Genomic DNA, 27,886 nt, shown 5'->3' with positions numbered 1-27,886 from the left:
ATGATTCTTGCCAAACTAATTACATAGATTCAGAAGTTGATTTGCTTGGGTTATAGTTACTTTGTAGCCGAACGCTGCTGTAAAATTCAATGGGAGGCCTGGTACTCTGTTCCATGTTACCAGACACAATTGACTATATCTTCAAGTCCTGCACAACCTTGGCTGATATGAATATTCATGAGTACTGCCTGTGCTGGGAATATGACATTTATAAAGAAGCCTGATTAAAAACAAAAAAAATTGATGTGGTGTGATATTTTATCAGACGTAAATATCATGATATTTAATTAAAATACAGGATGAATATATTTGATTTGCATTTTCAAATAGCTTACTGCCTTTGGGTCAAACAAGGTTCTTTTGTGTTAAATGTATACATTGCAATGCATATTCTTTCTGCCTTGATCAGAGAAATTTACATCACAAAGTGACATACAATGTATTCCTGTGATTATGATCAAATGTACAGGTGTATTGTGGACTTACAGTCTATGAAAGTAATTTCTGATTGCTTTCTTTGAAATTCAAGATTTGAACAAGATTCTACACTGTGCAACGGTCCTCTTTAATTTATGGGAACAATTGACAAAATAGACATGCTACATTCAAAAAAAAGTCGAGAAGAGAGCCAGTCTTTATATATCTGATTCTGGCCAAACTTCAAGATGCTAATTCTTATTGTTGCCAATGGTACATAATTGATGGTTTGAAGGGCATAAATTGGACCCATCAAAAACTCCAGCAAGTTTGATCATCATCAGACATCTTATAGTAATGCACTAGTCAAGTAAATCTTTCTACAGTACATGGTGGCATATACAAAGCATCTATAAAGTTGTATGATACATTTCATCACTTTTGCCTTGCGCACTGGATTACAAAATTGGCCTTTTACGACAGTACATCAATCTATCAATACGTCAGAGTCCGGATAGGCACATGCAAAAGTCGTTTTTATCGCAGAACTTTGTGAATGTCAGTCGCATGACAAGAAGATTACTTCCATTTTTCGAAATCTAATCTGCCAGCACTTCATCGTAGCAAAGAGGCTGAGTAGATCATTAGCAAAATGGAAAATGGAAAGAGATACCTCCCATTTGAAAAGGTCATCCTTGAACAGCGAGGGATAATGTTACAGGTGTTGTATGAAACTCTTCACAATGGTTTGTACACCACATCTGTTGTAACAGGTGTTGTCTATGATGATTGCATACGCGGTGATGAATCATGGAAATTAGAGAGCTGAGTGTGAATTGTAGTACTCCATCTCATGTACTCAGTATTCCCTTTGCTCATAAAGTTATCTATAGATAATAAAGTTTATTTTCTGCATAAAATTCTTTCCTGCACAATATATATATATATATATATATATATATATATATATATATATATATATATATATATATATATATATATATATATATATATATATATATATATATATATATATCATATAATATATAGTATATATATATATATATATATATAACATATATATATATATATATATATATATATATATATATATATATATATATATATATATATATATATATATATATATAATATATATATATACCAGTATATATATATCAGACTTAATAAGATAGATACCAGCATTGAACAGCCATTGCCAGCGTATGAGTGTATGTAACTATACATTCTATGACTGTAGGTGCTGTGTAGAAGCATGATCAGAAATCTTATGGCCTTGGCATGTAGTAATTGGTTCTGTATGATGGGCCTGGCAATTTTCCATGACTGTATCTATTTTTTCTTTCCATTTCTAGGGATTCTGCGCGTGGATTCCATCAATTTTCAAAATTAAGTAAGTGCCTATTATCTGTGTTTCTATATCATTTGCTCATGACTGGTTTACAAATGAACCTAATGTTCATGACGATGAAAAGGCATATAGTATGTTTTACAAAAGAGTATCATGTAGGAAATCTTACATACCCACTCTTCCAAAACCCTGTTTCAAAATTACACAGTTATTTAGTGCTATATGGTTTTAGACATACGAGGTACAGCAACATTGTTACCTTACTTTTCATCAATTTTTTTTTTTTCAACAGAGATGAGCACATCCGAGCCAAATCTGGAGTTGATGCCGTACAGTATATATCATTTCAGCGCTACATTCTGCTATTGCTGGTAGTTCTCTGCGTACTTTCTCTCTGTGTCATACTCCCCGTCAATTTCTCCGGAAGCCAGGAAGGTGGTCCGCAGAACTTTGGCCGCACAACGGTGTCCAATCTACCAACTGAGTAAGTTTGTGATGCTCAGATCAGCTGGAGTTTACATGCAAGTGGTTGACTTGGACTGTACGAGGGAGTAATATATAGGATTCTGTCCTTGCTTTTTTGGTTGATTCTATATGTTATTACAGTTTTATTTCATTCCAACATGAAGTGATCTGGGTATAGCAAAATTAATCAGTACAACCGACAAAGAAATGAAAGTCACTTTCTGCAATCATTCAGAAGGCTATGGGAAATTAAGGAACAGTTTTTAGCTCACGTGTGTAAACACGTGGGCTAATGTAATAGCGATGTCTGTCTGTCTGTCCGTGTGTGTGTGTGTGTATAGTGTGTGTGTGTGTGTGTGTCTGTCTGTCTGTCTGTTTACACGATAACTCAAAAACGCCTGAACGGATTCAAGTCAGATTTGGTACACAGGTACCATATGCTACTTGCAAGAACTGATTAGATTTTGGTTAGTGTGGCATGCATATTAATGAAATTATGCAATATCGTTTTTTTCCGTACAATGGTTTCCCTATGGAGACGGTAATGACAGTGTAGACATATATCAAGAAATACTGCACAAAATTTCACGAAACTTTTCACAGATGACAATCTAAGAACATTATGATGATACTGTGAGTGTCATGTCAATTATCTTCTCATTTGCATATTTAATGAACTTTTGTTATTAGTGAGATAACTCTGAAATTCCTGCACCAAACTTGATGATACTTGCAACAAATATTGATCTGATATATATCTAATTATACTTAGAAGCATTAGGCAGTGTCAAGTTAATAAATAGGTCATTTGCATATTTTATGAAGTTTTGTAATTAGTGATATAACTCCGATATAACTTCACCAAATGTGATGAAATCTGCTGCAGATACTGATCCGGCTGATATCTAACTGTGGTGTAGAACATTAAGTTGTGTGAAGTTAATTAAGGGTTCATTTGCATATTTAATGAACTTTGTAATTAGTTATATTACTCCAAAATTATAGCGTTAAATTTGATGAAACTTGCTACAGATGTTGATCTGATAAATATCCAATTGTACTGAGAAGCATTGAGCAGTGTCAAGTTAATAATTAGCTCATTTGCATATTTCATGAAGTCTTACAATTAGTCATATAACTCCGAAATAACTGCATCAAATGTGATGAAGACTGCTGCACATACTGATACGACAGATATCTAACTGTATTGTGAAGCATTTAGTAGTGTAAAGTTAATTAAGGTTCATTTCCATATTTAATAAACTTTGTAATTAGGTATATAACTCTGAAATTTCGGCACCAAAATTTTGTGAAACGTGCTACAGATATTGATTTGATAAATATTTAATTGTGCTATGAATCATTGAACAGTGTCAAGTTAATTTAGGGTTTATTTGCATATTTAATGAACTTTGTAATTAGTGACATTACTCTAAAATTACAGCATTAAATTAAATAAAACGTGCTACAAATGTTGATCTGATGGATATCTAATTGTCCCATAAAGCATTGAGCAGTGTCAAGTTAATGAACAGCTCATTTGAATATTAAATTGTTTTGTAATTAGTGATTAAACTCTGAGAGTACTGTGCGAAGTTGAAAAAACCTGCTACATATAGTGATAACATATATCTCATTGTTCTGTGAAGCGCACTACTATTAATGAACCTGTTGTAAAACACGAGAGCATATTCAGTTCATATATGGTTTCTTCAGGTTTTCCCCCTGCTTGAATATTTAGGAGGATTTGATGAATGAGGGGGACTACGATGAATTATGCAAATTTAAGTTATGCAAATTAAGATTTTTGCATGGTGTTAGCTAATTGAGGTTATCGCATTAGTCAAATATCAAATAACAAGACACTCTTGTTTGTTTATTTTTTCCATCCAGTAAATGTTGAATAAATTAAAAACCCACACAAATCATTCACACTTCATTTCAGTTCAAACACGGTTTTGTAATCTGAAGGCAAACTCTCGTTGATAGTCTTTCAGCTGTATCGCATCCTTCTGCAGATAGGAAGCTTGTATCACTTTACTGTGGCTACATATAGTGGATTACATCGACTACATGATGTTGCATCATAGACAGAAATCATGAAGTGGAATATACGCTAGCATAAATATTCTCTTTGTAAATCATAATCTAATAACTTCATTGTAGAAGGGCGACATGTCGTGTGCTTGTGATTATTTAAAAGGGGATTTTGATTGATTGCACATCCTAGAGAAAACACTGAAGAAATCATTTCCGGGAAACACTATTTCGTTACTTTGCCAATTTTAATTTCCAATAATGCCTGAAAATCAGTGACAAATACTGTGTCATGGGAATTTAATTTCCTTGGTCCCTAATCAGTAATTGATCTTTTTTGCATGTTTTACATGAGATGTCTCTTTGTTTGAAACAGTATTTGGTGTTTTGGCATTAGTGTTTACATCCATGTTATAGAAGTGCAGAAAATCTCCCACTAGTCCATCTATACCTGCTTAAACATGCACATGAAACACTACAGTCATTTATAGAGTCTTTGCAAAATTGGCAAATGACATATTCATAACCTTTGATTGTGATTTCACAACAGTCAGCACAAAAGAATTATTACCACAGTTTGCAAATATTCATGTTCATGATCAAAACTCACTTCAGAAAAGTACCATGGTCGTTTCATGTGCGACATAATTACACAGGGTTATCAATACACTCTCTCACAATTCATTTTTGATTTCAACAGCTCACCATTACTGTGGGTTCATACGGTATTCTCAGTGCTTTACCTAGTCATTGTCTTGGCATTCATGAGGCACTTCACCACTCATCTACAGCACAGGGAAGAACACGACATTGTAAGTCTTCTAGATCTCAACTGAAGTCATTATGTGCCATTTGGTATACGTCTTTGTGTTGCTTTGACGTTTTTTTCTCCAGGACATTTTTATATAACATGTCTTCATGATATCCCTTAAGGTTATTTAAGATTTTGCAAAAAGTGGAAATGTCAGAAAAATGGTTGGATCAGGGTAATTGTTCTGTTGTCAGTAGTTTAATTGTTGACAGTGAAATCGTATACTGATGACAAATGTTGTTATGTAGTTGATAGACCCTGTACTGTATATATCCCACACTGATCTTTGCCTGAATGTATCGTCAGCTTACAATGTACTCTCTCATATCCGCTATGTGTGTCCTGTGGATATTTCCTGTAGATTTCTATGCCATCATTGCACGGCTATTAACATGCTCCATCATTTCAATCTCCATACAGAGATTGTAGCGGCATGGAAAATTAGAACATAGCTAGGGAGTCTCAGCAGTGGCCACATTGACCTCTGCCACAGGCGACGGCTTTCACCAAATTTTGGCATTGCGGGTTTTCCATGATAAACATTTTCTGTCTTTTTTTATATATAATACTTCGAACCAAAAAAATTAGATAAATGAATAATACACTAGTTTCAATATTGATACTCGATTCCGTGAACACTTGCAAAACATAGATGATAGGTTACATGGATGTGAATCGATGATTCAAACTGTATGCCCCAACGGCTGTCAGCTTTGCAGACGCGATTTTCAAAGTTTTAGCTGATTATTTATTATTTTACTAGCGTATAATGTATTATTTTAACCAGTCTCAGCAGTAGCCACATTGACCTCTGCCACAGGCGACGGCTTTCACCAACTTTTTTGGTATCGCGGGTTTTCCATGATAAACATTGTCTGTCTTTTTTTATATATAATACTTCGAACCAAAAAAAATTAGATAAATGAATAATACACTAGTTTCAATATTGATACTCGATTCCGTGAACACTTGCAAAACATAGACCTTGCTCTAGGTTACATGGATGTGAATCGATGATTCAAACTGTATGCCCCAATGACTGTCAGCTTTGCAGACGTGATTTTCAAAGTTTTAGCTGATTATTTATTATTTTACTAGCGTATAATGTATTATTTTAACCAGTGTGCAGACTTTGCAATCTCTAGCTAGATAGCTCCTATCAAAATCTGCTATTTCCGCCACGGTTATTGAGCCAGTTGGGCGCGCACAGGACTGAAAGAAGTCTGAGTTTGGAATATTTAAATTTGCCTGCAGCAGAGATTGGTGGGGGCGCGTGGTCAATGACTTGGAAACCCTCTAGCTTGGTTCGAATTATCCAGGAAGCACTGCTGCATGGCCCACCGCGCTTCAGTCTCTGTGTGGAGATTGCCATCATTTGTGCCATGATTGTTTGAATGATTCTCATCTGAAAAGTAAAGAACCATAATCGTAAAACCACAGATCAAGAATTTTAGAAAATCAGCAGTCATAGATCTTGATTACTTTCCTTTCAAATTACTGCTAAAGTACCTGTAGTTAAAGCAAGCCAGTGGAAAAAGGACTATAGGTTATGTTTTGGTGTAAGCAACGTACATCATGCCCATACCATGTTGTGAAATGAGTGCATTTATATTCAGTGTGCAATGTACCCTTCACACATACTTTGCATGTCTGTCCGCAAAATTGATGAACTCTCCCGCAAGTAGGGTGTACTGCAGTGACAGAACCGTCTCAAGGGGTTTCAGCGATAATTGTATTGACTACGGTTCAATAAAGGTGGCAAATACAGCCACTTCCTATCAAGTCACCTTTAACAGCATTGTACATCATGAATCTATGTTGTATGTCAGATTGGCAAATTTCTCCATCCAGGTAACACAATTTTTTAAAAAAAATGACATACATGTTGGACGTCTTTGACCTTCACAGGTGACTCGTACATTATTTGTGGTTGGAGTTCCACTTGAACGAACAGATCCAGCACTAGTGAAGCAACACTTCCAGTGAGTAACCGCCCATTCATGTTTTGATGCCAAAAAAAATTTATGCAAAATAATATATCTTTTTTTCATTAATTCCTGCCTCATCATCATTATCTTCTGGAATTCATGTCTAAGGGACCACAACAAATTACCAATACAAAACCTATCTTCACTTTTCTGTACACCGAAATTACATGTGCGTCGGTCATTTCATTCCCCTGATAAACCTGTGACTGACAGAAAATTGAGTTGTTGAACTTGCATGCTTGAAAACTTGTAAATAGCCAAACTATTGGCAACGTTACAGGCACACAATATCATTCAGGCTAATGTATGCCCTATACACAAGAAGCAAATATTATTTTGTCAAATCAGGTAGCAGGGGGTGTAATATATTCATCAGAACCTTTGGCTGATGAGTGTGGACATACATCACATCAGGCAGTGTGTTACCAGGCACCCACTACAGGCCCATGGCAGTAACCCAACCCCCAACCCCCCCCCCCCCCCCCCAATTAAGGTAGAATGCGCCGCAGGGACATCTATTTGGACTCTCACACTTTCACAACTCTTTTCTGATCTACCATGTGGGGGTACATTTTAAAGCTCTTGATGTACAGTAAGAAAACTTTTTCTGTAAGTCTTAGTTTTTCGAAAAATCAAAAATTTTATTTTTCTCCATAGAGTTAACACCGGGATGGCAAATATCAGTAAATCTTGGGTAATTTGTGTCTCTAGTTCCAAAATTTGCATGGTGATTCGACCCCGATTTTTATTCTTGATTTTGAAAGAGAATGGTTGGAATATTCCTTGAGGAAACTTTGAGCAAAAGTGTAAGTCTTTCACTTTCGAGGCGCATACTACCTGAAACATTCTGACTTTTTATTTATCTTTTCTTGTATTGCAGGGAGGCATATCCAGATGTGATTGTGACGGAGATTCAGTTTGCCTATGACATCACCAAGCTCATGAAGCTCAACAAGAAAAAGTAAGAAATTCTGTGCTTCCTCTTCTCATTGCAAAGAAATCCCGCTGTGATTGAAGTGGTGTGTTGTAGGCTTGATTCCGGTGAAATGTGGCGACAGTAATGACAGATAATTTGTGTAAGATTTGTAAAGGAAAGATGATCTTGGCAAATGTCTGCCCATTAGGCGCTTGTAAAATGAAACTAGATTCACTCTTGGGGATAGATTTGGCAGTCTAATTTGCAACTAGAGAAATTATCGTAGAAGAAACAATATCGAAGTGTGTTTTGAGTATCAAATGTCCTTGAAGGCAGCATTAGGATCAGCTCAAGCTGCCCTCTTAGAGAATTGAAAAGGGTTGGAAACATAATGTATTAGTGAAGTAGTAGTTTCTTTGAGTGGCGACAGTTTTGATGCTTGGCGACATACTTGATTTGACTGAAAGGAGTATCATTTTGCACTACACAAAATGCCCGTTGGAATTTTTCAACATATGAAACACCCTTCGTATAGCCTGTGCAAAGTATTGAGAGGCACCATTGCAGTTTGCTGTCAGAAGTGTAAATCAGTCCTGTGTTCGATACAAGGTAAAGAACAATTATTGAAATTTGGATTTGAGGATGCATATAATAATAGTATTCAATATCATTTTTCGACAGACAAAATGCCCATCAGAATCGTCTTCACTGCATGGAGATGCATCAGAAGACTGGAATACGTCCAACATTGAGAGCTGGAACCTGTGGACAAGTTAGCTGCTGTGATGGCTGTGGTGGACCAAAGGTATACACAGTAATCAACACACTCAGCTTTTAGCTCCCCTAGCCCACTACTCAACTATTAGCTCCCCTAGCCCACTACTCAACTTTTAGCTCCCCTAGCCCACTACTCAACTATTAGCTCCCCTATCCCACTACTCAGCTGCTAGCTCCCCCAGCCCACTATTTACCTGAAATCCTACCCTTTAGCACTTTGTAGTAAATGCAGCCACAATGACTAGAAGAGTAAAATTTTTAAGAAAATTGCCATTTGGTTATTGCTGCATTTGACCTTTTTGCTCAAATAGCATGTACAATTTAATGTAATTTTTGCACTCAATTTCGACGCACTAAAAGGCCACTAAAAGCAAAAAGAAGGCAGCAGCAGGGGTATAAAAATCTGTTACGAAAATGAAAGTGCCATTTCAAAGGATAGGATTTTCTTCCAACAAATTATTTGCAATCAAGGAAGCATCCATTTACAACTGAACATTTTTTTTTCCGGAAACAGAAATCATTGTTCCATTAACGTCTCATACCTGTATATTTTCTAACAGACTCAATGTTTAGTACACTTTATTGTATAATATTATTTAAATTGGGAATAAAAAAATCTCAGAAAAAATGTAAAAATATTGGGAAGAAAATTTTTACATCGGTGGTCATGATTTCAGAGTAATATAGGAACTTTGCTTCATCGGACACATTATGGAATTTGACATATAATGTCTTTTGTTACTTCTCATACATGATAAAAGAAAACTCAGTAAAAATATTGCAGATTGGTCCTCAATGGAAACCCTTGAATATTGACTCCATCTTCCACAGGTTGATGCAATTGAATACTACGCTGAGCTGGAAGCAAAGTACACGGAAGAAGTTATGGAGGAGAGGAGAATAGCTTACAGCAGTAATCTTGGCATGGCGTTCGTCACCGTACATAACGAGAAAATAGCTGCTAAGTAAGTAAACTATTCTGTTGATTCTTGAGCGGAAACCCTTGGGCAAAGTTCAAAAATATATAGATTTTGCAATGGAAGCAAGAATATTAACAATATTTCAGAGTAAAACACTGTGATAGAAATGTTTTTCATTTTTTGTCAACGCTTTTGTTGGTCAGTTCAAAACTTTATGGAATTTTTCTGATGTGCCTTTATTTTTATCATTTTGATATTTCCATAGACAGAAGCTAAGAACTAAATAAGCTTTTGGTCATGCAAATATGCAAATATTTGGATATAATACCCAACATTGTAAATCATATTTAAAAACTATGTTTGTAGTATACAATTTTATTCTAGTAGAACTTAAATTAGCTCAAAATCTGATAGGCTTGTCAGGTGTCATTTTTCTGTAGCTTGTCTGGATTGTCTGACATTAGGTGTGTTGCCTGTATGTGGCTTTTTTCCAAATGAATGATGTATTCCCACGGCAGGATTGTTCAGGATTACAAGACGCTAAAGACGACACCTCCTACCATCTCAAGTGTCAGCACCCAACTCAACTCCACAAGATGGAAATTAGACTATGCCCCTGCTCCAGACAATATCAAATGGTAAGTCTACGGTATGAGCGGTGGAAAGGGAAGGCTCCTTCAAGTGTCTCAAAAAGTTACTATTGTCTGCAGCTTTTGTTACTTTCACGTTCTGACTGTTTGATGATGCCGTGCCTGAAGTCAGTTGTGCAATTAGGGAAACCTTGAGTTTTTTTGCTGTTGGCAATTAAACAGAAGCTACAGTCATTTTTTTTTTTTTTTTTTTTTTATAATTTTTTATTATTCAGAACGACAAAAACTACATAAGACAAAAAAAAGGACAAGAAAACAGAACAGAATCAAACATCCAAAAGAGCGACAAAAGCTCCCCATTTTTTTGTATGTTTCTCTTGGTTATCAGTTGTAAAAGCTATTCGTTTTTCGGTCTTGTACACAGAACGGACATAAGATTTAAATCCATCGATATTTGGGGAGGTGTTTAAGTATTTACATCGAAAAATATGAAAACGACCCATTAGAAAAACAAAATCACCAAGTATATTAATTTGGTCACCAATTCCAAGTATACACTGCAGAGCGTTTAGCTTTATCCTAGTACGGGTTACACTATAAAACCACTCTTTTACACTTTGCCAAAATTTGGCTGTATAAATACAATCCCAAAACAAGTGAAAATAATCTTCTTCAACCTCCTCGCAAAAAGTACACATAGGGGAATTAATCAAGCCCCATTTACGAAGCATACGATTTGTTGGTAAAATCCTCATAACCAGTTTGTACTGGAAATTTCTCAATTTGGTATCTATAGTTAGTTTGAAAGGAAGTACAAATAGTTTGTTAGTGGGAATAATAACATCTAAAATATCATGCCAATATCTTATGATGTGTAAAGGAACATCAGCAGATGAATCTAATTTTAAGAAATAATTGTAGATATCTTGATTAATTTTAACACTAGAGAAGCAATTATTATTCCGACATTTAGGCTTACACACCAATAGTTTGGAAGATTTTGATTTTGATTTTTTAATCATCTTCTTCCAAGCTCTCGGAATAGCATTTAAGATTTGTGTATAATCATAATGCGTACATATATTACCATACATTTCGGTAAACTTGTCAAAACTATAAAACTTGCAATTAACATCCAGTAAGTCATTAATAAATACAACTCCATTCTCATATAGGTTTTTCCATCGAATTGGAAGCCCATTAATGCGGATTTTAGAATTATAGCAAATAAAAGCTTGACATGCATCGTCAGCGTTATTGACCATGGTATAGTTATACTGCAGCCATGCTAAAAGAATTTCTTTGAAAAAACTAGACTTGATATGGTCGAAAGTGGAAAAGTCGCAGTTATTAATATTGGCGTAATAAACAAGGGAACCGCCAGAATCTGAAAGCATGGAATTATACCACTTGCTGCAAACATACTAGTATTGCAAACAACCTTCTAATCCAAGCAGCTTTAAGTGTCCTGTTGAAGACACGTAGATTTGTCAAATTAAGGCCGCCCTTTTCATATGAGTTGTAAATGGTGTCTCTCTTAATCCGGTCTGGTTTACCATCCCACAAGAAGTTAAAAATAAGGGTCTCATAATTCTTAAAAAAATCAAACCCAGGTGTTGGGAGGGACATAAATAAGTACGTAAACTGAGAAGTGACCAAAGACTTAATAAGAGCAACTTTCCCATTGAAGGTAAGACCACGTCCCTTCCATGGCTGCAGTATCTTTCTAGCTTTTTCAATGCGAGGACTAAAGTTGAAGTCAAGTAAATCTGCTAAATTACTCGGAATGTGTATACCCAATACATCCACAGAGCCATCTGTCCATTCTAAGGAACAAGGAGTGTCAATAATGAAATTTGTAAGTTTTAATGAGCCTATGCGCAACACCTTACACTTTTCATAATTAGGTTTTAAACCAGATATAGAGGAAAAATCGTTCAAAATATTTAGCAAAGCAGAAAAGGAGGTCAAAGTGGCCTGGATTTGAAAATTGGTATCGTCAGCATATTGTGAAATTTTACTTTCGATCAAACCTGTATTTAAACCTTTTATAGCTCGACAATCTCTCACCCGAATTGCTAACATCTCAACGGCAATAACAAATAAATAAGGCAATAATGGACATCCTTGTCGAACACCGCGTAAAAGATTAAACTTATCAGAAATATGACCATAATTTATAATGCGACTACAGATATTGTTATACATTACTTTAACCCAGGTAATAAAAGAATGACCAAAATTAAAAAATTCTAAAGATTTCAAAATCAAGTCCCATCTCACTTTGTCAAACGCTTTCTCAAAGTCGGCTATGAAGATCAAACCAGGTTTGTCTCCTCGCTCATAACATTCAATAATCTCTAAGAGCCTACAGTCATTTTTTAACAAATATGTGCAGTTGCAGTCTGAAAAATAATCTTGACTGAAAGATTTTTTGCCTGCCTTCCAGTAATTTTCACTTTTTTCCAACAACTTTTAATCCTCACGTTGTCTTGGTGTAAAATGATTTCAACTCTAGTAGTCCGAAACATTCTGTGATTTGAAATACAAAATACTACTGTTTTGTGCGGTTTTCATCTCACATTATGCTTGATAAAATGCCTTGATCATTAAAATGTATGTAAAAAAGCAACTTTTTCCACCAATTTTTCTGGCAAAAGGATCAAAATCTGTCTCTTCTGCTGCAATGTTTGACCGATGCTGTAGTCACAGTGCAACGACCTTGCAAGGTTGCAAAAGAGTTGAATGCTGCCCTCTATGGTCAGTTCTTTAAAAATTTGTCACCATACAACCTGCTCCTCATTATCATAACGATGAAAACCCATGCGATTGAGTTCTTCTTCATGAATCTGCACAAAGTCTTTTTAAGGTTACCTGGACATACACACTTGTAATCTGACTCCTACACTTGCATCAATGTCACATTTACATATGCCTTCCTGCAAATAAATTGAAAACGATGGCTATTTCTTAAGGCATTTCTGAAATCTTGTCGAGTAGGATTTACCTTGTAATTAATCATTGATTGAAGGAAGTAGATTAAAACCAGATCCATCTTCCATGGAAGACTGTGTCTCCTGTTACACCATAATGCTCTTATTGATTGATTTTATTTCCTAAGGGAGAATTTATCAGTGTCGCCGGCGCAGTGGTGGCTACGAATTGTCATCATCAATCTCGGTGAGTATTAGAAATTCATGATTTCAAAATCTCATCAAGATGTAAAAGTAAAAGGCAGTTGAATGGTGCCTTAGAAATGAGGATTCTGATTGAAAAATGGAAATCTGTAAAGTGAAGCACTTGCTTGCCTGTTGCCATGGCAACATGTGGCTGCATATCATGTTTTGCATCACGTCCTACATGTATCGTCGCATTTGCATAAATGACTGACTGATATGAGAATAAGTATCTAGTGCCAATGACATTGGGTACGCAGGAAGTTTGATAAAACAAATCAGAAATTGTGACAACTGTATGACAACTGTATATCGTGAATTGAATAATTTGATATGGATGGATTGAACTGCATTCAATCAGATTGAGATTCAACTGTGTTGTGGATCAGGAAAATTCATCACATTTCATGTGACATATGGATTACTGCAGTGATCACAACAGTCAATTTTGTTTCAATCTGTGTGTGATATTTTTTTTTCCAGTATTGTGTGTGTTTCTGTTCTTCATAACGACTCCTGCCGTCATCCTGGCTGGTCTTGATGACATCAACTATCAGAAAGCTTTCGAAAATTTGCATGTAAGTTATCTCAAGCATCTGCTATGCTTATCCACTTTTCTATAACTCTTCTCATCAGGCCAGAGTAATATTAATATTACAACTTTTTTATCGTAAGAATATATGCAATACACCATATTAAAGTATTTCTGACCGAATAGTTGTTCTGTGTAGATATTTCAAGTGCGATTCAACCGCCATGTGTACAACTACCAAGAAAATTCTTAAGATTTCATGTTTTCTGCTGACAATGTTTTTTCACATACTTAAAAAAGACAATAGTCACTTTCTGTTCAGCAGCCATCTATTCACACACAGGTTCATTGTGCATGGGAACATTAAATATTAAATCAATAGATATAGTAAATTTACCCAAGCACACAAAATATTTTCATGTTATACTTTGCTTCTCAACAATCTGTACATTTACTAATCCCATTTTACTGTTCCTTTTTTCTGTGTACAGTCGCCGTTTGTGTCACAGTTCCTACCAACACTGCTGCTGTGGACATTCTCAGCATTGCTGCCTGTGTTGGTCTACTGGTCCAGTCAGTTTGAGGCTCACTGGACCAGGACTGATGAAAACCACATGGTGATGAGAAAGACATTCATATTCCTCTTGTTCATGCTGCTTATTTTGCCATCCCTGGGATTGACTAGGTATAACATTTATATTTCATGTTTTACTTTCATAGAAAAATATTTTGTACTCACATATTTTATTGGTATTATGCTTATTTGTCAAGTTATATTTAATATATCTTTTTTTGACGTATTGGATTGGTCTTATCATTAAGATGATTAGATATTTCAGTGTTTGTTTGCATATTTCTATGAAAGCAGTGAAGCATATAAACATAACTACATGCCAAAATTTCATTTTGTCACCCAGTGAACCAAGTTAATACTATTGCAGGTACATGTTGCAAAGGGGTCATTTGTATGTTGATTGATACACGTAAGAGATGCAAAATGAATTAATTCTTTTTTATGGACATGTCGGGTATTGACATAATTCAAAATCCCTCTTGTGATCCGGCTTCAACCTTATCACCTCCATGATTCTGCCTAAACCTATTGTTATCAGCGGTGATTATAGAGCTGTTTACTGGGAGTTTGGGGGTGGGGGAGGGGTTGGACAGGTTAAATTGATCCCATGATAGATATTTGAATTTATATGGCTGACTCATCCAAGCTCTTACACACAGGAAACAACTTCAACATTGGATTTTGAATCCTTGATATTAGGTATATGAATTGCCTGTAGTACGGAACAAAATATCATATCATAGTTGTATGAATTGTAAAGATATTTGATCTTCTTTTCATTGCAGTGCTCAAGCTTTCTTCGAGTGGTCCTTGAAAAATGAGGAAGAAATCAGAATGAGGTGGAAGTAAGTATATTTTTATAAGCAATGAGTGCTTTTTTAAAAATCTATAAATCTTCCCCTGAAGTCTTTTGATGGCAATTGAAGTAGTTTTTACATGATCGTTTTCATGTTGCATGATCATGAAATATGTAGACATCTTGCTGTAATATCTATCTTGTCTTTCCTCACAGCTGTATATTCCTACCTGACAATGGTGCATTTTTCGTGAACTACGTGATCACCTGTGCTGTGGCTGGGACCGCGTTAGAGTTGTTCCGTTTTCCAGAGTTATTCTACTATGCATGCAATATGCTGTGGACCCGATCAGAAGCTGAGAAGATTACAAAGAGACAGGTATATCTTCTTCATCTGTCAATCATTACTCAGTCTGCCCCCTGATTGGCTGTTGTCAGTCAGCTGACTATGATTATTCATTGGGCCCTCTATCTTACTATGTGTGAATTAGGTATCTCAATTGCATGCAATGTGAAATTCAGTGCTGTACAATGAAGTCATACCCTACTGACTTTTCTTCAACCAAACAGTTCCATGGCACCCCTACACCCTTATCAAGCTTAAGAGGTCCAACTTAAACATATGAAAACAATAGATTTGTCCTGAAAGAATTTTGGTACAACGGTTATTTGTTCGTTGAGTGGCTGCGAGGTTATCTTCATTCAGTAAACATACTCTGATGATAATGGGATTTTATACTGCTTTAGCTAGGGGGCTCTATCCACATGATCCATGTTGATGAAGACTGAAACTACGTGCACTTGATCTCACGAGTTATCACATACCCATACATAAATCTAGAAATCATTGATTGAGAAGTATTTCTGATTTACTTTGCAGGAGTTAGCCTATGAATTCCAGTTTGGTGTGCAGTATGCATGGACGCTGTGCATCATCAGTATTGTCATGGTCTATAGCATCACCTGCCCTCTGATTGTACCATTCGGTAAGTTGCTGCGAGACTCCCTCTTATGTCAGAGAGACAAGTATCGGTTAATGATACTGAAACTGTACAGACAATGAAGCCAAATTTGAGGGGAAAAATCAGCTGTATTGTGAACACTGCTATTTGAGTCTTTCTCCTCTAGTTTGTTCAGATGCCAATGGCTTGTTTTTTAAACTAAGCAGAATTGCAATTTGCAGACTTGCAATTTGCAAGCCAGTTGTCCTGCGTCGTTTTGAACAGAACTTTCCAATTCTAATGGAAAGAGTGTTTCCAGACATCACTCTACTTGAAATGGAGAGTTAGAGATAGAACAGCTTCTGTTTCATTGCCTGAATTACTATTTACAAGAATTATTGAACAACGGACTACAATATTTACAAAGTTACTCAACAGTGATTTGTCACCTATGTATCTTTTGACAGTGATGCTGATCGAAAAACAATGCTGTACAATAAACCCAGTGAAAAAAACTAATACTCTTGATATGGCTTTGTGGTGATTTTAGTGATTACATACACTCATCCAGCATTGTTGATTGTATTGCATAATATCTGTGCAGGTCTGGTATACATGGTGCTCAAGCATCTGGTGGATAGATACAATATTTACTACGCGTATGGACCGTCACGTATTGACAAAGGAATCCATGACTCGGCCGTCAACTATGTCATCATATCCGCTGTCTTTCTCCAGTGTTCCATGCTCTTCTTCTCCGTCATCAGACTCGGTAAGCAGAAATATTCATTCCACGTCAAATCTGTCGTAGCCTCAATGATACACTTGCCCTCAATTGCCACCTGGACTCTGCAGAAATGATAGATTCCTGTTCATTATATATCACAGATGTAGGTTTGTTACTGAATATAGCAATGCTCTCAGGCAATGTTTGCCGCTGCTGACAGAAACAAATTCGGCCAAATTTTGTCTTTGCACTTTTTATCTTTATTACCGCCCAGCTTGTAGTTTAATAGATCCTTTCACGTTTGACTTTCATATTGGTTTGATCCTTTGACATCTAAATTTTATAGTTTCAATCATAACATCAGTGGTAATACAGGATCAATTTCTTCATTCTTGTGTGAGTGATTTCCCAAAAGTCCCATCAAAATTTTAAGACAAATAATTTAGATTTCTTTTTATTATTAACGATGGAAGTGTGACATCATTATAAATCAACCCAATTGTAAATTTGATGTTATTGTTTGCATAAAGAGCTTTTTTCTCTTCTGTTGCAATTTCTGTGTGAAGGTATACTGACCTCATTCGTTTTCTAAATACTCATTTGCAATAAATCAAATTCGGTTGCTTTCATCTTATAGTTAGGCTGGTCTGAAGTATATGTACATGGATTGTATACAGATAATCATTTTACATGGTAGTGAAAGTGGAAGTTATTTGTAATTTAGTATGCAATATGGACTGATAATAAAAACACTACTGAATAAACCAGGGTCCTGGAAAGTCCTTGCAAAATAAAATTGAGTCCTCAAAAATCCTGGAAAATGTATAAACCATCCACAATTTTCAAAAAAACACAAAACGATATCAGTCACGATATTGAAAAAATAATATGGAAAATGATATGTGAAAGTGATATATCATAAAAGCAATCTCTGGAAAATAATATTTTGGACCACAAAAGTTGAAAATTACTGAATAATCCTTCAAAGTCCATGGAGTGTATGGACCCTGATGAATTCATCCAAGGAAAGGATTCTAGATCTCAGTCTTCTTTATGTAGATTTTCTCGACACCTTTGGAAAATGCTTCCAGTCGCAAACCATGCAAACTAGGAAGACAGTATCTCCTAAGAACTGACTTTCTATGATGTTGTGTATCTTGTAGGTTCACTTGATCCTAGGACTATCGTATCAGCTGTGGTGCTGATTCTCATCCTGGGATTACTCATAGCCAGGAGTTGTTTCAACGTGTGGATGGGTTTCATTCCGCACTCCTATCAGGAATTCACCAACTTGGAAGAGCCAGTCCCTCAGGAAGAAGAGCCAACGGTGAGTGCTCATGCATTGCGAGCTCCTTACTCACTGTTATGCAGATCTGAAAATTTCCTAGGGACTTGAATATGAAAAATTTCCGAAAAAAATCCAGGATAGTTTTTTCTCAAATACATACATGTATTGTGCTTTTATAAATGTTTGCCACCAGATTCAGTTAGTAAATCAAACATTACGCGATGAAGGATGTAGTTTTAGATGATTTTAACATACTTGTCATATAAAAATGCAAAGTCACTGAAGTGTCAAGGTATGATGAGAATATCATGAGGGTTACAGTGATCATAATGTCAGCTTTTAGATATCCACATACTTGTATCGATCTTTAAGCCATAAGGAAACAAAATAGGAATTTTTATGATCAATTCTAGTATGTTAGATCAAACTTCTTAGTGTGTGGATATGTAAATGATGTCAAAGGACATGGGACATACTCATTCTGGAGTCTGGGTGCCAAAACCTAACTCATCCTTCCACCCGTATTTCCCTGCATATAATGCCGCCTATTCTCCCAAAAATGATGGGTTTTACTGTACATCTATGTTAGTTACTCTGTCACTGAAAATTGCAGCCTTTCCTAAATTTTTCAGAACTTTGTCCCCGATGTCCTCCATGAACTTGAAGATAAGAAAGAGGAAGGGGAGGAGAGTGCCCGACACGCAGCGCCTCCTCGCCTGGCTTATGGAGCAACTACCTCTGGTGAATACATCCCGGCGGATGTCTCCAACAAAGAGAGCGCATCACTGACCCAGAACATGGAATAGGTCAAAAAGTCATTTGCATGAGATTAGCATATTGCAATATCCCCAGAAACTGAAAATAAGTAATGTTCCAATTTCAAGCAGCCGTCATAGCAGTTGCTTTATATGTTTTGCGTCAAATGTTTTGACAGAATTTGTGCCGGTTTTGCAAACAAACAAAAAAAACACTATTAACATCTTGATGTTTTAACTCATGTCGTAATGAATGAAATCATTTTACCATCCCAAGTGGCAATTTTTATGATGCGTAACATTTTTCATATTGCCTAAGTTTTTGATACAACCCAATGATTTTTATGCCATCATTTTGTATGTTGTAATATTTTGCAGCATGGTATTTCTTGAAGTTATCCCAGAATGCTGTTGAATTGCATGTTTATTCTGACACTCTGAGTTTATTGTCCCTCGTAAGAAACTTCACACCCTATGAATTCCATTCTCTGAGTGTGTACAGATGACATGTCATGGAGTAATAACTAGAAGACATCTATGTGACAAGTCATGTGAACTGTGATTCTTAAACTTTGATTAGAGTTTCTCATCTCAACATGTTATGTTAACATAAACGGTGGACTTTGTGGTATTAAGGTAGAATACGCCTCGGGGACAGACACTCTGATTCTCTCGGTGTACCAGTCTTGTAGGGGCTCATCTTAAAGCTTTTTGAGTAAGAAAATTTTCACTGTCTTATTTTTGTGAAAATCAAAATTTAATATCCGTATAGAGTTAACATAGAAAAGGCAGCCATTTTGAATTTTGTGTTAGATAATGTTTTTCTTTAGTACTAAGCTTTGCACAGTCCCCCCAGATTTTTGTTCTTGATTTTGAAAAGGAATGATTTAAAGTTGCCTTACAGAAATTTTGAGCAAAATTTAAGTGTTGCAACTTCGAGGCGCGTTCTACCTTAACCTTGTAACACAACAACTATAAGGTCAGCAAAAGTTTCTGAAATACATAAGCACTGGTTTTGATTTGCTGAGCAGAAATGCACCGGTGCTCCAGTGTGTACATCTTCCTCGGTGTGTATTTTGTGAGTGTAGTGAGAAGAAAGTTCAGTTTTCAACATCAGAAAGAACAGATATTTTACTGGATTTAATTTCATGTTATCGAACTTTGGGGAAAACAAACTTAATAAGATAATCTGTAGCCTGTTAAGAGCCTTATAAAATAGAAGTACTCCAACATTACTTTGACTTTTTGTAATGAAGAAGACAGTGTACTAAGTTGTTGAAATCAGCTCTCCTTTTTTAGTTAAAAAGCCATGTTGAGTGGAATCACCATGATCAAGTGTTCCCCTCAAAAGAACTATCAAAAACTCGAGGGGTTCAAAAAAGTGAGATACACTTCTGTGCAATATTTGTTAATTGCTGTTGAACAATTTGGCAATATTTGTAGTTCAAGCAATACTGTAGCTAGTGTAAAATGTACTTTAAGTATTAACTGGAAATAGAGATGTGATGGCATCGCTTCTGAGATGACGCAAAGTAATGTTTAGTCCAACCATCAGTTGGTTTATTGCGCAGTCATACTTTCGTTTCGATATGTAGACCATTATATAGCTAGAAACATATAATAGAAGTTATATATTAGCTGGAAATGTACATGTCAAGGAAGCATCCTTCTTCATGTGCTGTACAACAATGCTATGTACATGTCATGAAATTGACATTCTGTGACCATCTTTGTGTCCATTGTTTGGTACAGGTTAGGTCAGAGTCTATCCAGACATATGTGTTTTGTTAATTGACACTACTGTGGTGACTGACGCCGAATATACATCAGACAAATGTCTATTAAACACATTGTTCAACAACTTAACAACCATCCCTGGTAATATAAATATACCCAAGTATTAAAAATCAGTTAATGCAGCGCGGCAGCCCCAAGTATTCTTATCTTCAGATGTAATATTCAAAGATTAAATGGAACATAATAGTTTTGATGTTCAGTTCTGTATATATTTAATATAATATATAGTCTATACAGGAAATTATATGAAATATAGAGCCATTTAAGTGAAAGAGATTTATTGTTAGCTATTAACTCTGTGTGTCTTGTACATTTTGCAAATGACAAAAAAGTTATTTGAGTATTGCTTGTAAGTTGTGTATACCAGTCTGGTGAACTTTTGTATGTCTATTTCATTGTTTGATGTTTGAACTAATTGTGAATTTCTCTTACTGTTTACCTGACCCTATGCAACAGTTTGATATCCCAGCATCACCTGACCTACTTATAAAGGGGAAAGTTATGCTGCCCCCTAGTGGTGGACTTTGTCAATGGTCAGTTCTGTCAGCTTCAAATCTCCAAGAGTTGGTTCATAGAAGTATGGAAAGATCTCGTCTATGAGAGAACTTAGAACCGCACCCCCCACCACGATTGAAAACTTTACTGGATGTTGGTATCAAATACAGTGATTATAGATTTGTGACCTCTACTTAATATATATTTACCATATCTTAAAAGTGTTATTCAAGACAATCATGATTTCTTTCAATTCCGGATTTTATTTATATAGCCCAGCTGTGCAATTTTGCTTTGTGTACCTTTCTGTTATCAGTTTTAGAAGCCAATGAAATTGGTTATCAAGATGACTTATATCTGTGAGAATGGATGAACCAAAATTCTTTAAAAATGTGCTTGTCATTGCAGGAGCTCTGTGAGATTTAGGTTCTTTGTATTACTGTTTTACATCAAGTAGTAATGATCAGCATCTTTACATCATCATCTTTGTTGTTCTATGATCAATGTCATCACATTTATCACCATCTCCATCATCATCATCATCATCATCATCTCAATTCTCAAGGCCATCATGGGAAAGTGATGGTGATGATCATGATGATCATGACTGTGATGATTCTGATCATGATTATGATAGTGCTTATGATGATACTGATCATTATGATCATGATTATGATGAGTGATTCATTTATGATCATCACAGGGATCATACCTTCTCATTCCATTATTTTTTTTCTGCATACATTGTAATACAAACACTTTCCAACATGATTCTGTTCCTATCCTATATTCCTTGACCCAGCCCCTCTTTAGGGGTGTTCGCACTTCTATATCAATCAAGCAGTCAGTTGGTTTTGTACATGATGTGCCATGAACTTTAGTGCAATAATATCCCAGAATGTCATATCATATTTTTATTTTGTATTTCAAGAAAAAAATCTTAGAGAGTACACCGAGTGATATTTGTCATCAGTGAATGTCCGTCGTAGAAAAGTTCCAGGTTGTGTGAGAACTTAAGAATATTGTTGTGGAAATCAGTAGAATAAAGATACATGTACATTGTAAATATCAGGCAATGTATAACCTGTCACAATACCAAAGTGGCTGTGGTGTCCTCTGACTTCTATGTGTGAGGGCAAAAGTCACATGGTTGACCTATGTTGGTGACCATGGTTGACAACCAATGTTGACCGTGTTAGGTTGTGCCATTTAACAAACCCTGGACGACCATGGTTGGTGACCATGGTTGACCATGGTGGGTTGTGCCATTTAACAAACCCTAGTTAACCATGGTCAATGATGAACTACCAAGGTTGTTCATGGTCATATGATCATGAACTAACATAGTAGTTCATGGTAGACCATGGTCACTTTCGCATGGGTATAATCTCATTGTGATGCAATTCATGTGACAGCAGCATGATCAAATTTATCCTGTACAGTGTTGGAGTATATGGTGTCAAATAAATCTTTCATGTTCAGAGTCAGTAAGGTATTTTGGAAGGAAATGGGAAATGTCTCTTCCAAAGACCAGATATTTGTATTTTTTACACCCTGACTTATGTGAATTCTATACCACTAATATATACTCCAACTACATTGTGATGTCTTGATTATAGTGCAGGCACAGCCATGTTACAAAAGCCTCCTAGCACACTGAAAACTTGACGTTGGAGGGTCTTACCCCCTAGGTTACCCATGATTTGCAGTGGCAACACATCATATACCAGAAGTGAAATGTGATGGTACATTGACTTTAATGATGTTTAGGAATGAATGTGGTAGTTTGATACTGAATGGTAGATGGTAGAGTGAAACTTGGAAAGTAAAAATAATGTATCCATGGTGACAATACATATTGAACCCTGTAAAATAATTGTGTACTATTGAAGTGAGAATAATGTATGTAAATTTATGTCAATAAATACATACAAAAAGAGAGTCAGCATGTGGTCATAACCTTTCGTCTTTCAAACATTTTGTCATTAATGTAGAATGCGCCTCAGGGACAGATATTTGGACTCAAACTTTTACAATTCTTTTCTGATCTACCACTTGTCGGGGTTCATTTTAAAGCTCTTGGTATAAGAACACTTTTCACCGTCTTAGTTTTTCGAAAATTGAAACTTTTATTTTGATACATAGAGTAACACAGAGATGGCAGCCATTTTGAATTTACATATCTATATATCTTGTGTAATTTGTTTCTCCATGTATAGTTCCAAAATTTGCAAGGTGACCCCAATTTCTATTCTTTATTTTGAAAGTGAATGGTTGAAATATTCCTTGAGGAAAGTTTGAGCAAAAGTTTAATCCTTTCACTTTCATGGCGCATACTACCTTAACTTGGCCTGACAGCTGCCATAGGATGAAATAACCAATGACGTTCCTTTGTTTCAGTTGCTCTACGCATTTATTTATTATCATAAATAATTGTACATTTTTCCGGTTTATTTCTGTTGACAAATATGAACACTTCTCCCTCAATCTAGGAACCTGTGGATTAACGTGGCAATGCATAAAAAAGTTTAGTCTCATCTCCTTCATTATGAGCGTCCCCGCCCTTTGGTTTGAAAGGAGCGATAGATGCGCCCACGGGATTGGCGCCAACAGTTTGTAGCTGTCGTCTGCATTCCCTTGGACTTAAAATCCCGAACGATGTATATGTCGACGTGTCATCAAAGGTCGATTGATCTTCAGTCTCGTCCACGCTTTCTTGTCCGATAGCGCGCACTTTGGTCTCGACTGTCCGACTTTTCAGACGCACACAACCCAGAATAAAACAAAGCTTGTGTTTGAATTTTGAGGCCCGCTGTTTCAAGGTGGTGCTATTTATCGCATATATGAATGGATTCAAAGCTGAATTTAGCAGCAACAAAGTCAAACTGCCAATTTTAATCTGCAGGAGAGTTTCAGAAGGACAGTTGATAATTTTTTCCAATATTTGGGTAATGAAAATCGGCGCCCAACAGCAAATGAGAACAATGGTTACCACAAAACACGTTTTAAGTGCTTTTGTTTCTTTGTTCATAGTGTACTGTGTAACTGGAATTGCTTTGCTTTTGTAACCCACACTTTCGGTGTTTATCGGCGTTTTTGTCGTCTTTCTGGTTTGTTTTCTCACGACATGCGCGACCCAACAGTAGCAGGCAATGACAGTGGCAATGGAGAGCAAGAAGACGGGACCTAAATACGAGAGAAAGATGTCATCCCCGAAATGTGTCGTCTGCTTCGTGACGACCGCGCAATGTCCGTACTTGTCCACCCAAAGTCCCCGTAGGCGCAGGGTGACCAGCGTTGCCAGCGCTACACCGATGCAAAGCAACGTTGACAATATCAGAAAAGATGTTGTCTTGGTCGCCTTCTGCTTGGGATGCCAGACTACCATCGCGTGTCTGTGAACGGCGATGGCGCACAGTGTTGCCAAGGAAACCATTCCTCCTAAGACGCCAATAAAAACCAAAGAAAGGCAATACTGCTTTGGGTGTCTCATTTCTGCGTGCATCGAAAACAAGGTCATCGGCGTTATGACGCCACAAACCAGTACATCGGCAAGAGCGAGAGTGAAAATCAACAGGTCGAAATTGGAAGTAAATCGTCTGGCGTAAATTGTGGTGCATATCACAACAACGTTGGCCATCCCGCCGATGAATATGATCAAAATTTGCACTACCGAACAGATCACTACGGTTTCCACGTATGTTCCATCAACTTCCCGTGGCTCCAGCGGTGGCTCCGGCGATGTTGTTGGTGGCTTCATATCTCCGAACATACTGCAGCTTTTAGCACACTCTCACATTGACAAGTACACGTCAATTAAAAACGAGAAGATGGTGTGAAAATCTGACAGGGTGGGGTAGATCTTCTCCTGGGGACTTCGATAACTGTTTACCATTTTCTCGATCCTCTTATCTGAAAGAGCAAGTCAGAACACGCAGGGGGAATTTGTGTTTGTCGTAGTTGTGGAAGCACAAATAAAAGGTTGATAATTACTCTAAGAGTGGAGAAAAAGAAGACGGGTCTAAAACTGTCATCAAAAGGATTATTGTCTTACAGCCAGAGGGCGTCTTTTCACGTGAATCAACATATTCCAGTCAGGTGAAATTTACGGTCAGTCACCCTGAAGGTGGAGGGATTTTTTTGCGAAACAAGTAAAAAATACCACAAAAGCGCAAACGCATGGAAATTTATAACTTGTCAGCGTAGTAATAAAGCGAAATGAAAGGTACGCGTGTTTTGTTGCACACCCTGTGCGTATCTTAAAATCACCTACCTTAATATTTTTTCGCAATCTTTGAAATAAATCGTGACTACACAAAAATTTGCTGCTTCCGCTTCGGTTACAGCTTTACTTCATTAATAAATGTAATTACGCGACACACTTTTTATATCCCTATTTCCGTAAATTTTTAAACGTAACGGAACTATGACTATGGTCTAGACTGTTACATCGGCTAATTTGCCACCTTAAATGAAGTTTTCGATCAAGATGGAACGCACCATATTGGGAAATAGTAACAACAGTTTATCACAAATATATATCATTCAAATTGCCTTTTAATTGACTTCCTAAGGTAGCATTTCATACCTTGTTGTTGTCGGTGGAATAGCCTCACCACCCACGAAACGGGAGCCCGTTTTTTCCATTGACATCGACCACATTTCTTTAGCAAAGTTTTCTTGCGAATGTCCGAGAGAACGACCACAAAGGTAAACATAAACAGGCAACAGCAAGTGACAGGTGCTCGTAACAACCAGGTACTCATACGGTCAGATCTTTTACAATGTAGGCATCTCCGGTGACATTGACTTTTCTGTGTCGAAGTCGAAATGTGAAGTAAGGCGAGCCTGAGTGTCCAGTGTCAGAGACGCACTTTTTCACATTTAATACTTCTGGACGCCTTCCATATATCCTAGTACTGCCACTGCAGTGTTATTCCCTTCGATACGATAACACTTATGGTCTCTCCGAACTACCTCTATCAAAAGGACAAGACAATAGCGGGTCTTTTGTTCTCTTTTGGGGCTGCATTACATTACTGGCATTTGTACTTTCAATACTTCTTTCTCTACCGGTCCCCGTCAACAACGTAGGAAAACACTGTGGCCAAGCTGCAAACAAGTTCTTGATATGTAAAGTGTCCCTTTTTTGCCCCGGGCATGGATTCAACGACTTACCAATGACATTTTAGGCCGCACCGTGGACACTGATCGTCCCCTTCACTTGAAAAAAAAATCAGTTCAGTGAAATTTTTCGCTCCGACTGTCAAGTACAATGCAGCGTACATGTACACTCGGCTCACCTAAGCCGAGGAAATATTCACAATATAACTGTCTGTGACACATAGCCGACAATAGCACATACCGTGGACATTTTCATCAAAAGTGATCTACCTGTTGCTCGATTGTCTAGCGATATGTCTCATTCAATGCATGCATGGCAAAAATTCCACCCAGAGCCCAAGGGATCACACAGTCTAACCCAGCCCCATCCTCTGCTAGATGTAGCCAGGAATTTTCTTTGAAAAAGAAAGCTTTTAAAGCAACGTTTCCGCTTGTTTCACGTTTTCGTATAAAATGAATTTCCACGTATCGTGGTTCTTCTATAATGACCTCCTTGCATCATAACTTCCGTAATTTCTTCACAGTTTCTTGCGATCTACAAACTTACCTGTCAGCAGATCATTCGAAATGACATGTGATAATTTCATAGCTCATCTATCCAAAGTGTCCAAAGGACACACTTTAAGATAGGACAATGTTGTAGTAAAGGATAACGCAAATTGGTTATATTATTATCTAGGGACGGTACAGTACAATAGTTGTTTGCGAGCTTTAGACGATGATCAATTAAATTATACGAATGAATGACAGGAGAGCAAATGTGATAATTTGCCAACCTTCTCTTACAATACATTATTGGCTTCAAAGCTTCTGTCGATCCGATAAATGCCACCATTTAAACTGAAACCGGGTACGCAATTTTGGAGGCATGTATCTAAGTCTGTGAGCAAGGAGAAACAGTCGCATTTGAACCTGCATCAGAACCAGCGACTACGCCCTCTCAGACGGTTCTATGATTTCGATCATGACAGTAAGAGGGATCACACGCCGGAAATTAAAACCGTCTTCACACTATTGTCGTAATAGCAAAGATGATGCCACGTTTTTATAGTTTTTATATAACAGCATTTCAACGCAACGTTCTAAAAGATTTTTTTACCTACGAGTCACTGGAGAAATGGCAGAACTACGTGACATACGTAGGACCGTCATATTTGTCTTATTACCAGATTACTCTCTCCGTTATTTTTTGAGGGGTGGAGTGGGGATGGGGTAGTCATCACATGACCACCTATTTTCCGGAAGGGAGAAATTCGCTGGGTTTGAGAGTTACAGTTTTCAGTTGAAAATTTTCATGAATTTTAGAAATAAAACACGACGGACAAGGTCACGATGGTTTCACTTTTATGCCAGGCTTATCATCCCCGTTTATCTGACATGCAGCTTAG

The 27,886-nt window shown here is 36.8% G+C and overlaps 2 protein-coding genes across 6 annotated transcripts in view; one reads left to right on the top strand and one right to left on the bottom strand.

Annotated features, from left to right (window-relative positions):
- Positions 1–23,319, top strand: part of LOC139149672 (calcium permeable stress-gated cation channel 1-like) — a 43,103-nt gene extending 19,784 nt beyond the window's left edge. For all 5 annotated transcript variants that reach the window (XM_070721532.1, XM_070721536.1, XM_070721533.1 and 2 more), the window contains 17 exons: positions 1,794–1,831; positions 2,082–2,273; positions 4,992–5,103; positions 7,011–7,084; positions 7,971–8,051; positions 8,688–8,811; positions 9,615–9,748; positions 10,222–10,341; positions 13,415–13,473; positions 13,953–14,047; positions 14,493–14,686; positions 15,361–15,420; positions 15,588–15,750; positions 16,252–16,357; positions 16,917–17,084; positions 18,203–18,366; positions 18,960–23,319. In XM_070721532.1, the coding sequence (XP_070577633.1) occupies positions 1,794–1,831; positions 2,082–2,273; positions 4,992–5,103; positions 7,011–7,084; positions 7,971–8,051; positions 8,688–8,811; positions 9,615–9,748; positions 10,222–10,341; positions 13,415–13,473; positions 13,953–14,047; positions 14,493–14,686; positions 15,361–15,420; positions 15,588–15,750; positions 16,252–16,357; positions 16,917–17,084; positions 18,203–18,366; positions 18,960–19,133 (2,058 nt within the window). In that variant the 3' untranslated portion in view covers positions 19,134–23,319. The remainder of the gene's footprint in view (positions 1–1,793; positions 1,832–2,081; positions 2,274–4,991; positions 5,104–7,010; positions 7,085–7,970; positions 8,052–8,687; positions 8,812–9,614; positions 9,749–10,221; positions 10,342–13,414; positions 13,474–13,952; positions 14,048–14,492; positions 14,687–15,360; positions 15,421–15,587; positions 15,751–16,251; positions 16,358–16,916; positions 17,085–18,202; positions 18,367–18,959) is intronic.
- On the bottom strand, positions 22,119–26,215 carry LOC139149674 (probable G-protein coupled receptor 75). The gene is made up of 2 exons (XM_070721537.1): positions 25,963–26,215; positions 22,119–25,286 (listed from the first exon to the last, which is right to left on the bottom strand). The coding sequence occupies exon 2, from the start codon at positions 25,144–25,146 to the stop codon at positions 23,878–23,880; it is 1,269 nt and encodes a 422-aa protein (XP_070577638.1). The 5' UTR covers positions 25,147–25,286; positions 25,963–26,215; the 3' UTR covers positions 22,119–23,877.
- Between the last annotated feature and the right edge of the window lie 1,671 nt (positions 26,216–27,886).

The sequence above is a fragment of the Ptychodera flava genome, chromosome 14 (genome assembly GCF_041260155.1).
Source record: "Ptychodera flava strain L36383 chromosome 14, AS_Pfla_20210202, whole genome shotgun sequence".
NCBI lineage: Eukaryota > Metazoa > Hemichordata > Enteropneusta > Ptychoderidae > Ptychodera > Ptychodera flava.
The sequence above is the reverse complement of the archived record's forward strand: the minus strand, read 5'-3'. Positions and strand labels throughout refer to the sequence as shown.

Bases quoted from the DNA above. Each gene is read 5' to 3' on its own strand.
- LOC139149674 (XM_070721537.1), bottom strand. From the start codon at position 25,146: ATGTTCGGAGATATGAAGCCACCAACAACATCGCCGGAGCCACCGCTG.